Source organism: Ambystoma mexicanum, chromosome 13 (assembly GCF_040938575.1).
Source record: "Ambystoma mexicanum isolate Mex_15411 chromosome 13, UKY_AmexF1_1, whole genome shotgun sequence".
Lineage (NCBI taxonomy): Eukaryota > Metazoa > Chordata > Amphibia > Caudata > Ambystomatidae > Ambystoma > Ambystoma mexicanum.
In genome coordinates this window covers 706886693-706904636 of record NC_090938.1, presented here as the reverse complement: position 1 = coordinate 706904636, position 17944 = coordinate 706886693, and the positions used below count along the sequence as shown (strand labels likewise).

General features: G+C 44.1%; 1 protein-coding gene across 2 annotated transcripts in view; it reads left to right on the top strand.

Annotated features, from left to right (window-relative positions):
• The window catches only part of LOC138521761 (E3 ubiquitin-protein ligase TRIM17-like), an 870777-nt gene that overhangs the window by 531318 nt on the left and 321515 nt on the right, over positions 1-17944 (top strand). For both annotated transcript variants that reach the window (XM_069634825.1, XM_069634826.1), the window contains one exon: positions 3480-3502. In XM_069634825.1, coding sequence (XP_069490926.1) covers positions 3480-3502 — 23 coding nt within the window. The remainder of the gene's footprint in view (positions 1-3479; positions 3503-17944) is intronic.

The following is a 17944-nucleotide window of genomic DNA, read 5'->3' as shown; positions in this document are numbered from 1 at the left end:
AAGGGCTCCCACGCACGGTGGACCAAGAGAAGGCCAAGCTCTGCAACGCTAGCTCAGCTGGTTTCGCTGCTGATGTGGGTTCCAATTCGAGCAAAAAGCGACCGCCATCACCGTCAACCTCCACGGTGAGCCTGCCAATGAAAGGAGCATCTTCGAAGAGAGAGTCACTAACCCTGTCCAAACTCTATGTGTCTGTGGGTAAGTGGACGAGGGACAAGTCTGAGGAGGACTTGTTGAAGCCAGCTAAGACTTTGCACCATGCCAAGTCAACTGAGTCAACCACAGCACCATCGACGAAAGCAGCCACGAGCACTTTGTCGACTAAGTCAACGACGTCCGCTGCAGCTCTGAAATAGAGCGCATCCAGGAAAGAAGTGGCAGCCTCTCTATGGGTGTCCTTGCCACCAAGGCTAGATACGGCTGCGGAGACTGCAGCAAAGGAGCTGGGGAAAGACCAGGCGCCTGCTCCGACCCAGCAACCTTCTGAGAGGAAGAGGGAAATGGTCCCACCTGTGGAACCTCCCAGGTACGTGGACCAGCAGGCTACTTCGAGAATGATCAGCAGAATGGGTGCTGCTCAGATCACAAAGGGGGAGGATCTGGGGGAGGAGGACCTCAGTCCCCTGTGCAGAACAGGAGACACATCAGCCCAGATCCTACTCCACTGGCTCCCTTCATCGCTATGGACGTGTATCTGGACATTCTATTTACGCTACACACACTGGTCACCGAAATCCAGTAAAGGATGCCTCCATCGGGGACTGCAACTCCACGTGAGGCGCCAGAGCCTCCAAGGCTAAACTCTCCCCACGAAAGAGGAAGTCCAAAGGTGGGTGCTGATCCTCGGCATCATCCGACTCCTCCAACACCAACGCCTCGTCATGAGAAGACTCCTCCCGGAGCCCCAGATCCTCACACAAGCATGGACACAACTGACACGTTCTCGTTCCCATTGGGGAGACGGTACCTGTATGCCTTTCCTTCATTTCCCCTCCTGTTACGTGTGATCAACACACTCCAACAGTGCCACTGCAGGATGATATTCGTTGCCCCTGTGTGGCCGAAACAAATCTGGCATCCGGACCTGCTGCATCTATTAGTGGCCCCGTCCATCAAGCTACCACTGACCCTGGACATTTTCACCAGAGAAGGGGGGGTGATTCTGCATCTTGATCCATAGTGCCTGAACCTGAGGTCATGCCTGGCTCCTGCAGCCCTAGAGTTTGGGGCGTATGCTCTGCCCGACAAATGTAAGGACATCCTGGCCAAGGCCAGGGCTTTGTCAACGTTGGAGTGCTATGGGCATAAATGGAAACGCTTCTCTGTGTGGTGCAGGACTCTGAAGATTATCCTGCTGTGGGTCACGGCACCTTAACTTCTGCCATACTTGCTTTCCTTGGCCAAAGCGGGTCTGGGTCGTGCCTCTACCAAGGTGCATCTTGCCACCATATCCAGGTACACCAGGTCTCCAGGCAGACCTTCGCTGTGGCCTCAGGCTTGTCAAGGAGTTCCTCAAGGGACTCTTCAGGACTTTTCCCTCAACTTGGGAGCTCAAAGTGGTGCTAACTAAGCTCATAGGAGCACCTTTCGAACCTATGCGTCAGGTCACGCTCAGGTTTCTCTCATGGAAGACGACTTTCCTCATGGCTATCACCTCGGCCTGGAGCATTGGGGAGATTCAAGGCCTGTCTTGCAAGTAGCCTTACTTGTCTTTCCACGCTTCTGTGTACGCACCCCGCCTTCATGCCAAAGGTACCTTCGGAATTCCACCTCAACAAGCTTTTGGTGTTACCCGTCTTCTTCCCGAATCCATCATCGCCGGTGGAAAGGGCGTTGCATTCGCTGGACGTTGCTCATGCCTTGAAGTTCTATGTGGCACGTACTAAGAATTTTCGGAAGACTTCCAAGTTGTTTGTCAACTTTGGACCTCTAGATCAAGGATGGCCTTATCAAAGGCTTCCATCTCCAGGTGGTTCTCCAGCCAGCTGCATCATGCACTGTCATAGACTGGCGAGCAGGCCGCTGCCAGGCAGGCCTTAGAGCCCATTCTACCAGAGCCATTACAGCAACGACAGCATTTCTCTCTGGTGTGCCCCTGCTTAACATCTGCAGGGCTGCTACGTGGAGGTCCACGCATACCTTCACAAGGTTCTACTGCGTCAACATGGATTCCAGGAAGGAGTCCCAAGTCGGCCAAGCAGTGCTAAGCAACCTGTTTGTTTGAGGTGCTTCTGTTCCAGAGGTGAGTGTTATTACTTTTGTTGAGCCTTGCCACCTCCTGTGCTTGTGTATGTACTGCTGTGTAATCATTATTCATGATCAAGTGAATCCATGCCAGACCCCATTCTCTACGTCCCCTCTGTGGCTCTTTTTAGTTCATACTGCCACTTTACATGCTTACCAAATCTGACGATGGCCACCAGGGGTGGAGCTTAGGGACAGGACTGTCTTTGGATGGGGACAGTATGACCCAGAGTACATTGATTGGTTTAGAAGAGAAATACAGTTAGGAAGTGAAAGTGAAACATTGTTCTTTTACCAAGGATTCTCAGCCTGACGACAGGGAATATTCATGCGCATGTGAATCCATGCCAGACCCATGCTGGAGAACAATAGTTACAGGTAAGTAACTTAAACCTACTGCACTATCTCTTGCTCTTTTGTGTGCAACATCATCTGATATCTTATTGGCCTTAGAACCCTTTTTAAAGTGCAACACTAGATACATATTTAATTTCACATAGTACACCACAAGCCCACACATTTTCTGCGTTATCAATGTATATCCTTTTAGAAAAGCACATGGTGTATGTTTGAAACCATTTTTACCACTCCCTTACACCTGAAGTCTAGCTGCTCTTGCGAAAGCAATCCAATAGAGAGATTTCCTTGCAAAGATACTGTCTTATATTTCAAAAACCTAAATTACTCCTGCCACTATCCTCTGAACTATGCATAGTGATTCTGTGTGCACAGGCATGCCCTTTAGACATCTGTATATGATGCAGGAAGAGTTCCCACTTGCACCTAGTTTTTAAACATTGGGCCTCAATAGGGGTCTGGCGGTATCCGTGCCGGTGACCTGTAAATATTACAGCCCGGAAAGTCAGGCGCCGGTAAAATGTAAGTCCCCATTCCCATAGAGTCCCAAAGGAGTGGGGACACTGAAGCACGGTGCCAGTGGTTCCGTGACTGGTCTGCCTACCGTGGCCGCTGTGCCCAGCAGGGTCAGACCTGTCGTGCACGCAGGCTCCGGCAGGCAGACATGTAATATTCCGGTCTGGATACAACAGTGCTGGTAAGCTTACCGGCACCCTTGTTTCCGGACCGGCAGGGTCATAATGAGTCCCACTGTGTCACAAAACAGCAATAAGGAAAAACTTCTCAGGTCAAAGTATTGCCAGGTAAATGCTGGTGCAGGCTTTTAGAGTGTGAGGCACACAATGTTTACTAACATTCTTTTTTTTTCTTTCTCCTAGGGTGTAGATTGTATCCTGCACAGGTAGGGTTCACCTTTTCAAATATTTAACTTTTATGGTCGGGCATTGGCTGTCTGAAATTGTGGATAAGAATCGTTCTGCTGAAATGGATTGATTAGTGAGGCAGCTAACACAAGAATCTTTTTTTCCATTTTTTGATGTTGGAAGGTCGAAACATTAAGGCTGCGGGCCTAGAAATCGGTCTGGAGGAAAAAACGTTTTCACCCTGTAGGTGGTTTAAAAAAAAAAATACTTGTCTACCTTTAAAAAGCCAGCACTCTTAGCATTGCCAATGCCTGTTTTCAAAAATCTGCACAACATTACTCTGTCTAATTATGACATCAAGGACTCCCTTTAGTTAAAGGCCATTTGCGGATAAAACAGTCAGTGCCCAACCCAACTATAGAGAATTTTTATATGATAACAGTGTAAATCTTATCTGTATCAAGAGTCCCCCTATTTTAAGTTTATATATTTCTTTCCTACCATTCTTAAAAAACATTGAGATAATGGTGTAGACACCGGAGACAATTATCCCCAACACCTTCCTGAGTGGGAGGGCTAGAGGTCTTATCTACCTCACTTTCCGGAGCAGATGATGCTGTCATGAGATGCTGCCCTACATGGTCTCTTTGGCGCAAGTGGAAGAGAATGGGGATAAAGCATATTTATCCCTCTTCCAAGATGCCGCCGGATAGTTCCCTGGTAGTGAACCACCTTCTGCAGACTAGTTCTTTTCAAAATGACCACCAGCAAACTAAAACATTGGCCATAAACACCCTGCTGGCTGTATATGAAGGATCTCCTCAGCTGGCTCAGTGTGTTGCTTCTTTCTTGACTCAAACGCTCCTGTAAGTATATTTAGTCTTGCCTAGCTTACCTAGATTTCTCTTTTATATCTGTTTCTCCCGTCCCATCCTGCTCCTTACTTCTTCCCCTTGTTTCTTATTTCCTTGCCTTTTGCCTTTCTTGGCGGGACGTCTGAAATTTGCCTCTCATCTTATACTTCTGCGCAACACGTTGCAGTGACGTGTGTGTTTACACAGCGCAACACATTTACCGGTATTGCTGTGACTTGTTTGGTCAGTCCTGCCTCTGTTGCCTATTTCGTCCTCTGCATTGCTGCGCTTGCTTTGCTCTGCTGAGCCCCCGCGCAGCATTTGAAATCCCCATCTCACCCGTACTGAGGCTCGCTCCCTCTGCTCTTGCAAGCATGTGTGACGTTCCCCAGTCCAACTAGCGCTTACCTTGCCTCTCGACCCAAGACCACTGTAGCATTCAATCTGCGCTGTGGCTACCTCTTCCCATTTGCATCACCTATATTAACAGTGTTTCTCTTGCACACATATATCAGTGCTAGTCTGTCTGTTAGAGGCTGCCTTGACTGTTTCTTGCCTAGTTCTCTTTCCGCTGTGGAAGCAGCCTTTGCGTTCATCCTTCCAACTGACTGACTAGGCACTTCACATTATTCTGGAACTTAATGGGAACTTATTACTTATTTGGAAATCTCCTCTCAGCTCTTCTCAGCCTGCACTTCTGGAGTTCTGCACACCTACAAACCTCACTTGGACTACAGAGAAATCTCCCCCAAGGTGCAATTGTCCTAATATTTGTTTGGTTTTTATTCCCCAGGAGGGTTTCCCAGACTCCCCACCGGATTCTGTTCCCCACTTTCCAGGGGCCGGTGTGAAGTGTGGAAGGCTTCCCATTCCCACAATTGGCAGACGCAAACACGCACAGTTATCAGTCCATTGTGTTTCTTTACACTTTACACTTTGTGGACATAATAGATGCAGGGAAAATGGGCTCATTGGATTTTCTTTAACCAAATGCTGTCCCAAAGCCACAGTTAAACTGGAAATGTTCAAAGGCTATCGGTCTGCTGCCATGCCAAATAGCATATATCCAATTATTAATGAAAAGGGTAGAGGATGGTGTGACAAGGCCTGCTTAGAGGCTGTGTCAGGGAAGGAAGGGAGTCAACCCCAAACAGTCCCTGGTGCTTACGCAAGTGTTTACAGACCCCCTCCCCACCTTACCTATGATGATGCCGAACACTGACAGGGTAAAGCCGCAACAGGAAGCAGCATAGGGAAGCCACCATGCAGCAGCAGTTCGCACTTTGTTGCAGCAGTCAGCAGCCTAATACCGGCCGTGCGAGAAAGGGGTGCAGCAATGTCACCAGGGATCTACACTGCATACAGAAAAGGAGGCCTAATTAATGAGGCTCCCACCACCTTACCAGAGACATTAAGATTGAAAGGCTCATCAGAAGGCCTTATAAAACAGGGACTCCAGTTCCTAAGAAACTCTTTCACTTTTCTTGCCAGAGATGCTTCCAGAAAAAGTGGCAGGGCGTATACGTCCTTTTTGAAGCCTCCCTAAGCACTCCCCCTGCCACGCCCCTTTGAGCCAGGTAAGTGATTGGACAGGATGAGTATCCAATCCTGGGAGAGGGTGGGGTATTTAAGAAGGTGCATGTGACTTACGTGGTGTGGGTAAGTTGGGTGAGGATAGGCGGTGGAGAAGGATGTCCAAGAGACCAGAGGTGGTGAAAGCAGAAAGCAGTCCATAAACTATTGGTGAGAGGGTGTCTGTGGAGTGTTTGTGTGAAAGAGAGAAGAGTGGAAGTAGGAGAGTAAGAGTATGAGAAGTGGAGTGGAGCAGAGGTAGTGGCAGAGTTAGTAGTTGGAAGTAAAGATAGAAGGTGGTGGGGGTAAGAGAAGGACAGAACTGATAGAGTGGTAGTCGGTTATAGAGGGGTTAGCAGGGTACGATATCCCTTGAGGAGGACAGTGGTAGTAGAGAGGTGGGGGTAGTAGCAGAGTAAGGAGAGTAGGAGAGGTAGAGCGGGAGGCACAGCAGGAGGCGGTGGAGTAGAGTGAGAGGTAAGAGGGAGAAGGCGGGACAGAGGTATAGAACAGTTGCGGATACAAGTGGTAATAAGAATAGGAGTGAGAAAGTAAGTAAGATCGAAGGGTGGAGGTAGAGAGGCAGCGTGAGAGTTTGGAGGGACAGTGACGTGGTGGGAGGAGAACAGCGTATGGGACCAGTATAGCGAAGGGTCAAGAGTCAGAGGGTTTGAAAGAAGTGAGAGTGACGCTGGGCAAAAAAAAGGCACCATTTCCCATTTCCTGAGACTACTAAGCAAGGATAGGAGAGGGAAAGATAGAAGTTCCCTAGGGAGTCAGGTAGCCAACGTCTTAGAGTAAACACCTGATGTGTAGAGAAGTGAAAAACAGATAGGGCTTACCGATCGTTGAGCTACATACAGCTCAGTAGGGACGTCTGTGGTTGGGAGGCGGGGCCCAGGGAAGGCGATAAAGCAAAGAGCCAGCCCTAGCACCAACCTTAAAGGACCCGTAAAGCCCAATGAACTTGAGATCACAAGCCATTCTGACCATTTTTTGTAATATTTTTTTCATTTTTATTTGGAGTAGCTGATAAAATCAACTTTTCAAATATCAACTTTCAAATACAGATTATTTTTGTTTCATAATCAAATTAAAACATAATGTTTACATTATTACTCAAAGGAAAAAGACAACTAAGAAATACACATTTTTTAAAATTCAATTTCAATTAAACATTTCTAAAAACCTGATCACGACAGCATTTATTACTCGCTACCGTTTTCGCATGATCTGTAAGGTTTTAAAGATCGATAATAGGTTAGACAACAATTTTATCATTTGATGGTTTCAGCTGGTATTACTATTTCTAGGGATTGAACTATAGCTTTTATCACTGTAAATCTCATACTCAAAAACAATAGATACCAGATTTTTTCTTCACCAGCTTCATTGTGCAAGCAAATCAATTTCTCAAAATACTGCATTCGTTGAACACTCAATTTTGAGCATGATACCACTATATGTTTTAGTGTTTCCTTTTCAATATTAACATTACAGTAGCAACAAAAATTCATGGCAGATGGTATAACATTTCTCCGGGCTAGAATTTCCCTTGTTGGCCACAGATTTAGTCTGAAACATAGATATTTATTCCTTATGTCCGGTGATAGACATTTTAATAGATAGCCTCATATTTGACGCAACCTTTTGTAACTGAATCTAAGGGTATCAAAGTCTTTATAATTCATACATTTTTCTCTGTTCTTTATCCAGTCCCACTGATACAATTACACCTTAGCATGTGTTGGATTTTCAATTAAAAGGGTTATTGTGATATCAGCTTCAGCCATGGCTTCTAGTACACAATTGCGCCATTTCACTGGGAAAAAATGGGTTGATGATATTAGCTGATGAGCTATAACACTCAGAAGGTTGTTAGTTTCTATACCTAATAGACATTTGCAAAACAAACTACACATTCGCCATAAAATGCGCGCTGCTAATGACACTAGACCCAATTCAAAATGTAAAATCGGCATTGGTGTACAATTAGGGAGTCTTAAGATCTTTTTCCAAAAACGAGTCTCTAGTGAGTTCCACATCTTTTTTTGGATGTATAACATGGTTTCCACTCCATAGATCAGAACAGGGATGACTTTCTGTTCATAAAAAAGCAGCACATGTCAACTTCCCATATTTAAATATCAAAATCTTCGCCTGCGAAATCGAGGCAGTCATTTTTGTTTCCAGGTTTGACAAGTACAGTGAATTGGATATTCTATTCTGTACAGTCAAACCTAGATATTTGTATTCAGAAACAATTTTCAAAGCTGCATTTTGAAGAGTCAATGAATAATTGTAGGATTTAATTTTCCTTGAATGTTTACATATTAATACTTGTGATTTTTCTAGGTACACTGTAAGATTGTTTAGTTGAACATATTTGGTCAGACCAGTTAATAGATGTTGTAGACCTTTTGGAGTTTGAGATATTAATATCAGGTCAGCAGCGCACAGCATCCATGCTATGCGCTGATTCCCTAATTTAGGAGTGTCTGACAAGATGTTGAGAAAAGAGACTCCCATATCCAAAATAAACAGGTTAAACAAAGTCGAGGCCATTATACACCCTTATTTAAGACCACAAAAGGTGGTCTTGCATAGTTGTATCAGTATGCAATTGTTTAATCAGAATTAATAATGATAGTGGGCAGCCAAAGACTTTCAGTTTTTCATATAACATGTTTCTGTCGACTGAATCAAATGCCATCCGGAAATCGATAAAAGCTAGATATAAAGATTGTTTCCGGACAGCACTTTGTGATTTGAGCATGTTCAAGGCGATCATGTTAGGAGCAGTTCCTAAACCACTGCCAAATCCAGATTGAAAAGGATCTCTCTTGAAATTATTAGCTGACCAATCATTCAGTTCTTTTAGAATGATGCAACCAAAAATCTTGCCTGGGGCATATAATAAAGATATTGGTCGATAGCTGGCTGGATTCGCTCGGTCACCCTTTTTTTACAATGGGATGGTGATCCAGCATTTCCATGAAATTGGAATTTTTTGAGAGACTATTATGTTATCAAACATGATCACTAAGATGTCTGCCCAAATTTCAGGAAACTGTTTCATTGTCTAATTGGACAAGCCACCCAGTCCAGGAGCTTTGGAATGGCTAGCTTTGTGAATATAGTACAATATGACATCACAAAGAGCGCCAGGGGACCACTCCGGTGGTGATAGTGCATGGTACAAATATCCTTTAACATTAACATTAACGATCATACTTTAAACTAAAGATGGTCTGCTCTATTTGTGATTCATTACTAGATACAGAATCAGGTAGAGAGAATATATTTTCATAGTGCTTAATCCAATCCTGCTCATTGACACAATTTGATTGTACTGCTACCTGGTGTCCAGCAGTTACTTGATTTATAATACTCCATGTTTGAGAGGAATTTTTGTTGGACAGTTTCCTCAACATGTTACTACCGTCCTCTTGGTAGAGCTTAGATTTCATTCCCCTTATCCAGTTTTTATATTTTGTTTTTATTCGTGTAAGGGTATTAGCTCTGTATTCATAGGGTCATTTTAGTATTTCTCGTTTTTCAAATCGAATTTGTGTTTTCATTTTTTGATTTCATGGTTGTGGACATGTAGATCTGGCATTTGGTTTTTACTTGATCGAACTAAGTTAGGCTGGAAAATCTGCATTAAATCAGAATAAACCACACTGGTCTTTTGACTTTCATTTTCTGCTTGATATATCTGTGAGTCATAATGATTTCTGAAAGCCATCAGTAAGGATTCAGTCCAAATTAGTCTATTTCGCACAGTGTTTACAGATAAGTTTCCCTGGTGAAATTTGCGCGTAGCTGCCAAAGGCAAGCTTTTGGAAGCCCAAATCATGTTTAGCATATTATGATCACTCAGATCAGAATGTAAAACTCGAAAAGATAGTATTTGAGTCAGAAGAGCTGCGTCCACATAAATATAATCAATGATACCAACACTGGAGACTCTGTGCCAAGTTGGTTTTGGTGGGATGTCTGACGAAATGGATCCGTTAAGAATGAAGAGATTTCTAGATTTAATAAATTTAGACCATTTTGTAGTCGCGTTCGTTCTGGATATCTATCAGAATCTAGACAAAATAAGTTGAAATCACCAGCTATTACTATATGGCTGATGATATTGTTTTGTACTACAAGATCCAATGCTTCCTTCATAGATTCCAGAAACCTGTCGTCACACAACCCATCAGGGTTCCAGTATACATTGATTAGTGCGTAAACATTTTTGTTCCAGCACAGTTTGACCATTTGAACATATGGATTAGGGGAAAACCACCTTTCAGATTGTATAAGAGAACTCCGTTTTATGTCAATCAGAAGGCCAGATGTCGGTCTACCATAGGTGGTCTTGTTTGCTTGAACCAAATAGATTTCATAGTTATTCCATGATGGTAAAGACCTAAGCCATGTCTCTTAGTATAACAATATCATGTAATTCCAGGCTAGTTGCATTGTTTTTAATTAGATGCTTAAAGCCTCTGGAATTCCAGCTGACTAAAGACAAAGAGACACTGCTTGCACAGGCTAGTTAATGTTGTGAGGCTCTCGTGCCACAACTACAAGATCCATTAAGTGCTACTTGTTTTTCAGTGACCTGATTTACTAAGGAGCTCACTTGGTTGGAGAGTCCAGAGGCTCCACTTTCTAGTTGGCTGGGTCCTGCTGAAATTACAAAGCCCAAGTCAAAGAGTTGTGACTTGACTGCCCAGATAGTGTTTAGTACTACTCTGGAGTTTATCCATAAGATCACTGAGGTTATTTTAGTTGCTTCAGTCAACTCGACTTGTTCAATGTCGATTGTACTGATGTCATCAAGGGCAGGTATCTCACCAAAAATTGACAGTACCGAAGTACGATTTAAGTTATACTGGGAGGCTGGGAAAGGATGACACACCATAGTAAGTGAGTGAACTGCTGGTCTTTTTGTTATCTGGTTTATAACTTTTGAATTTTTCGGAATTGTGGAAAAGGTTTGTTTGAGCTGCACATTAGATGTAGCTTTTTCTTCCAGTATTTGAGATATTGTTGTCTTTATCAGGTGTTTTATTTCAGGGCCTATTATTGACTGGCCTATGGGGACTTTAGATTTTGGTTCAAGTCCATCCTTGCTGAGGTCCTGAACAGGGTTCAGCAAGGCCAGTGCTGGACTTTGTGACTCGTGTAGAATTTGTTGGTCATTTTGATCCATCAGCCACCCATGGCCATTGGAGTTTACATTAGAATTCTGCCCTTCTTTAATACTTCGACAAAATGTAAGACCTTTTTGAGTAGTATGAGCAGCCATGTATGCATCCACCGCTTGTCTTATTTCAATACAGCGAGAGGCTAATTTTTCTTTTTCAGGATCTGTTGTACAGGTTTCGATTGGTAAAGTTGTTTGTCTGTGACCTGTTGTATTATCTGAGACAGCAGCTGCAGTTTCTGCAGGGGCAGCTAAAGCCACAGCTACCAAAGCATCAAGCGGACCATATGATTGGGCATTTTGATTTTCAACTGGTATTGTTTGTAGTCACTTTGAAGAAGCCTGTAACATGTATTTCTTTGCAATTGCCTTGGAAGCGGTGGCAGCTGCAGATCGTGGCTGAATAAGATTTTTAATAAATTGCTGCGTTTGTGTCAGATGAAGGTCCGACCTCCCCAACCTCCTCCTCACCTCTACTTTCGGATGAACTGTCCTTGGAAATGGTAGGGGTCTTCCTGCATGACTTCCGGTCTTCTGCGGACTGTCTTTTCTTTAACTTCTTTTTCTTGTCGTGTAAGTAGGGTCCAGCTGCCCCAGAGGCCCCTTGACAGGAAGTGTAACCTATCAAAGGTGAAACCCGAGGAGCTAAACCCCCAATGTTCCAGGGAAAAAGCCTCTTGGGCAACAAAAAACCCTGGGTAATCTGCAATGAGGAGGGTTCAGCTGGTCCTTCACAGTTCGTGCCAATTGTCTTGAAAACAATCCAGGAAGGCAGGGTATACTGCAGGCAGTAGAAAGGATCCGAAGTCCAATAAGATGAAACAGGATCCGGGAATAGGGAGGCTAAACTAAGGCAAACTCCACTTGTAGAAAAAAGAGCAAACAAAAAGGAAGGAGAAGTACAAGAGGAAGATAGAAGCGACCAGAACTGGAGAGAACGATTTAGACTGGAAGCAGTGTAACAGAAGCAAGATAAGAAACAGTGGGAAGGTAAGTGGAGTATGGAAACACCCAAAATCCGTGAGAAAACAGGAATACACCTACCGTGGTTTGAAGACCGGAGGGGGAGAATAAGCGGTAGACCGGAGCCGCTACCGGAACGTGACCGGAACCTAAACAAGGGGCGTCCAACGGAACGAGCTCCAGGAAAAAACTAGAGGAAAGAAAGAAAGGCGGAATTCAGAACCTGACTGAAAACGCCAGGGAAAGTGCAAGTAGAAAAAAGTAGAGGACGTCGAGAGCGTCAGGCGGGGAAGGAACGAGAGAATATAAATATGTATTCGAGCGGACAAAAAGGAAATAACAACGGAGGAATGCAAATGAGGAAAGTTTGGAACGTAATCCAAATCAGAAAGCACAAATAGCGCACAGCGTTGAAGGCATTCAGCAGGGAACAGATACAACGCGCCGAAGAGGGGGCGTGGTCATAATTTATAGCTTAGGCCGCCATCTTAGGTGAGGACTAGACTGGGGACCACAAACGCCAAGTCCTCCATATACTCCACAGGAGAAGTCTGACAGTTTGTGAAGAAGAGGTTGATTTAACATTTTTGATGGGTTTTTTTTTTCTTCAAATCAACTTTCATTTTTTTGGGTTTGTCATTTGTCCCTAAAACTTGGTCATTACCACCTGAAAATAAGGCATAGTTTGATTTTGTCTTTGAAGAGACTTGATCAACTGTTCCAAGATCTTGTGGAACTTGGATCAATATTTTAGGATTTTCACATTCTGAGTCAGTAATTAATTTCGGAATAAAAGGTATGGGGTATGTGCCTAGTTCATTTTTATTACCCATTTCTACTTGTATGTCTGTTTGGCAACTTTCTGATACCATTATTTTCTTGAGCATTGCAGTTTTTCCAAATGTTTTCACATCTAAGGGGAATGAGTGCTGCCAAATTAAGATTTGTTCTAGTTGCAATGATTGGTGCACTATTTTTGTGTTCAATGTCTCAAACAGGTGCGCCAAAGTTTGAATGGCGAGGTTCATCGATGTAAGTGCTATTTCTGCTAAATCATTTATAGGGTTTACTTTTCCGTCCTCAATTAGGGGTGGCAAAAGGGGCTTCAATTTCCCAGGGTTTGGAGCGGCAAAGGAGAGCTCCTTAACCGAGTTTGACCCAATAGAATTCAAAAACAAGTATGGTGATTTAGACAGGTTTTCTGATAATGTGTGCAACGAAAAACAAGATGCATCCAAATCTAGAGCAATGACAGCCAAGTCAACGGCCAGATCAACAGGAGCACTCATCTCAGAAACATTTGACACCTCAGCTCCAGGACCAGTTAAAACATTACACAGTAAAGCACTATCGGTAAGAGAGACATTTTCATTTGCAAAAACAACAGACGGAGGTTCTGTAACATTTTCTTTTTTGTTGTTTACCTGAACTGATTGAAAGTCGTGCTCAGCACGGTTCTCTGTTCCTTTAGATTCTGATACATTTGTTGTGACCTCATTTGAAAGTGTACAAACAGATTCAGGCATTTTCACTCGTGCAGACAAAACAGGATGGAGCATGTTTTCTTTGTCTATTAGTGACGCTCCACTATTGTTTGGGTCCTGGCAAAAGGAGCGAATGTCCGTGTTGAAATACTTTTTTGTAGGTGGGCAAGCCTTGTTTTTAGCAGTTGTGGATAAAGGAGTAGAACATATTCGGCTTCTTTTTCGGAGCGCTCTCCGGTGAGGTGAATGACACACCAACTCTAATGCTTATATGTACAACTGCCATCGGCAGCATGCCTGATTTCAAAGAAACTAAACCGCGCTTCATTACTCAATGTAGATTAGTGTTCTGGTTGCAAACGCACTGCTAGCACAGACGCTAGTACCAGAGAGCACCGCTCGGACATGCAAACACGCGGCCAAGCGGTACTTCCTGGTACTTGCTCCGGTGCGCGCGCATCCTATATTTTATAGACCCGCCCACACAAATAGGCTGCAGAGCCTGAAATAAACAATAGTATGAGTGAGTTTCTTCAATTTTCGATGTTAATAGTATTACTGATGTTATTCAGGGTAATAGATCACCTTATGGACTATGTAGTCCCAAATATAGCAGTTCGAGCACAAAAAGACAGCAAAGCTTGATTCTCTTGAAGATATAAACGCGGCGAAGCTGTACTTCCTGGTACTTGCTCTGTTGCGTTTTTTGTAATAAACACCCTTGGACTTTTCTTTAACAGTGAGTGTGATTCTTTGGGACAGGACAGCCCTGTCACAATGGCTTTTTGGGTATGTAAATTGACCAGCCGGCAAATTCCTCTTGGGTTTCTGTATTCAAACTGCATAGGTGTGAAACAACAACATGCTGCTCACAATCTGCATGGGTGAGGTTGGTGATAATACCCCTAGTTGTAAAGATGGCTTAGAGTGGTGACTGTGCTCTAAGGATTATAACAAAAAATACCACCTGGAAACAAACATTTGTTTAAAATGTTCATCATGGATTGTGCAATGTGTCAATAAACTGCTAATTCGCAAAGTAATTGTCTCAGTGCAATGGTATACGTTGTCTTTTCCTAATAAACATAGTAATACACATAGAACCTTGAAGACACACAGGAATGCAATTTGATTTGGGTTAGGATAGCATGTGCCAGTTTCCAATCTGGCAGTGATGATGATGCCTCTCAGCATTTCCAGAGAGATGGCAGTGTAATTTCCCAGAAGTCCTACTGGTTTCAGGCCTCATCCAAATGGCATGTTTCTGTGAAATCCAAGTCTTCTCATAGGTCCCAAGTGAGTCACACTGGTAAAAGTGAATTTCTTCTAGAGGAAATAAGGTTGGCCCTGGAGGAACCGAAGCAGAGGGATGAGAGGCAGAAACAAATGACAGACTCTGCTCTAGCAGAGCAGAAACTGAGGGATGTAAGGGAGGCAAAGAAGGCTGCAGTAGCTTTAGCTGAACAGAAACAGAAGCATCATGGAACTGCGTAGATTGGAGCTGAATAGTCAGTGGGAACACAGAACTTCCAGTGAGGAGGGAAGTACTTTCAGTGGTGATCCCAAGGAATACATAGACGCCACCTTCCCAAGGACTTGATCTAACCTTATGAGGATGAGAAAGATATTTCTTTCGACCGGTTCTAAAAACTGAAGCTAGCTTTACGCTTCCAGGAGGTGGAGAAGGAGTTGTGGTGTGCAGCCCGTATGAGCCGCCTGCTGACGGTTTGAACTGATGTTATTATTCAGTTAGCTCCTGAGGAAAGATTAATCTATATACCAAGATGAAGGACACCATCTTCAGGTAGTTCTGCAAGACCTCAGAACAATACTTCAAGAGCTTTAGAGAGATCACCAAAAAGGGGAGTCAAACCTTTGAGTAATTTGTGCACTAGTCTCTGAAATATCTGAGTGGATGGGTTACAGGTAACACAATGGAAACATTTGAGGTAATGTTTAATTTGATTGCATGTGAGCGTATGCTTAAACTATGTGAGATAATTACACCAGCATTTAGTGGACAGGGCTATCACAGACCGTAAGGAGCTTGCAAAACAGTCAAAGGTATGTTAGTACCCGCACCCCAAAAAAGGTTCTAGCTACAACATCTAACCCAAATGACAAGGCGGTTGATAAAAGAAAACCCGAAGGAGGGCAAGGGCAAAGGTCCTCACCCTCCAGCTAAGCAAGGGCCCAAGAAATTTGATGGGAAATCGCTACCATCTAAGTCTTTCTCTACCACAGAAAGGAAAAGTAAGGGCTGCCTTACATGTTGGGACCGAAGACATGGGAAGGGGCAGCCTGCCTGCAAGAGTAGAATCAAGCCGATTCTAGTTAGACCTTCAGGCATGGAGGAGGAAGAAGAAGAGGAGGAATTTGTAAGTGTGGGCATCTTAGACAATTCCCACAAGTCTAGGGGCAGGCCAAATGTACCCTAGTGTCTCTGAACGGGATGGGTATTGGGTCCCCAACTGAGTCCCCAGTCCCTGCCAACACAGAGATCTTTTTGGTTCATTTATATATATAAAATGCATAGGTATTTTTTCGTACTCAGCTGATGAAATTTATCAGTGTTACGATGCCCTCTGCTGTCCAAATGGCAATGTGCACCCACTTCAACAACAGCTATCTTTCTCCAACATTGGATCTTTCATAGATTCACATGCTTTGAATATTCCCTGTCGTCAGGCTGGGAATTCTCAGTTGCTTATTAATTCCCCTTGCCCTTTGCAAGAAGAGCCTAAATTATGTAGCCTAAAACCCTTGTTAGGGGTGTTTTTTATCCCTACCAATGGGACCTTGAGTAGCCCTAGACTAGACCCTCCTCTTTCTCTTCCCCTGAGATTCTAACCGCATGTTCAGCTGAAGGAGTCCTCTGGTTTTTCCACAGTCAGAATTTTAGGTTAAACTCTTCAAGAAACAACAATTTCAAAAAGAATCACTTTCTTTACCACAACATCTGGTGGATCCTTCAAGGTGAGGAGGTTTCTGGTGATGGAGGGCAAAAGGAGACCCTATTGCAGCCACCTGCTGTGTACACTCTACAAGAAGTCCGAAAAGGTACAAATGGACAATTGGACGTGTGCGAGAAAACTTGACTGAAGTACCAGTAGCTATGGTTGGCTTCACTTTCCCTACTTTAGGTGAACAAAGGACTTAGAAGTAATATTCCTGCAAACCCACGAATGGACATTTGGCCACGCCCCACTGAACCGGAAACAGCACCAAAGGACCGGGCATGCATATCTGCACGTGTGCATCCAGCGGGTGCTCCTCGAGTGCTGTTTGGCGTTGTTTGGCTTCAGCCTATTGCAGCCACCTACTGTGTACACTCTACATGAAGTCCAGAAAGGTACAAATGGACAATTGGACTTGTGCGCCCAAGCTTCACTGAAGTACCAATAACTATAGTTGCCTTAAATCTACCTACTTTAGGTGAACAAAGGACTTGGAAGTAATATTCCTACAAGCCCACGAATAGACGTTTGGCCACGCCACCCAAACCGGAAACAGCACAAAAGGAGCGGGCACTCGCATCTGCATGCACGCATCCAGCAAGTGCTCTTCGAGTGCTGTTTGGCGGTTTTGAGGGTGAGGATTAAGGCAGGGCCTGCCCATATATATTGAGTTTTTATATCTGTATAAATGTATCTTTTATTGACTGGCCTATTTCGGTGGACATTTTCCACTAATTACCAACATGAGGAAAAAAACAAAGGCAGTGGCTGACATACTGACGGCACAATTGGTATTTTCAAACTGCAGGAATAGTCTCTTCGAGAGCCATGGCCATGCCGCTGCCCCCATCACCGGTTAAAATCACAGCTATGAATGAGCCTGATGAGGGTTCTGGGGTTTTCGGCAGGGGGAGGATGCGTCGGATAAATCAGGAGGCTTAAAACCTTTTTTTAAGCCTTGTGCCACTTGTGTCCTCATACATGTATATGAGGGAGATAAGCACTCTGACTGCATATACTGCCTTTACCCAACCACGCCATCGAAAGCTGCACTATCTGTTTGTCGTCTGAGCTGAAAGATTCTCAAAGATAGAAATAGAAGGCGCGCATCCAGCGAGTGATCCCCGAGTGCTTTTTGGCGTTGTTTGGCTCCAGCCTTTTGCAGCAGCCTGCTCTGTACACTCTACATGAAGTCCGGAAAGGTACAAATGGACAATTAGACTTGTGCAAGAAAACTTCACTGTTGTACCAGTATCTATAATTGGCTTCATTTTCCCTACTTCAGGTGAATGAAGGACTTGGAAGTAATACTCCTACAAGCCCACTAACGGACGTTTGGCCACACCCCCTGACCCAGAAACAGCACAAAAGGATTGAGTGTGCACATCTGCGTGCACGCATCCAGCAAGTGCTCCTCGAGTGCTGTTTGGCTATTTGTCAGTTT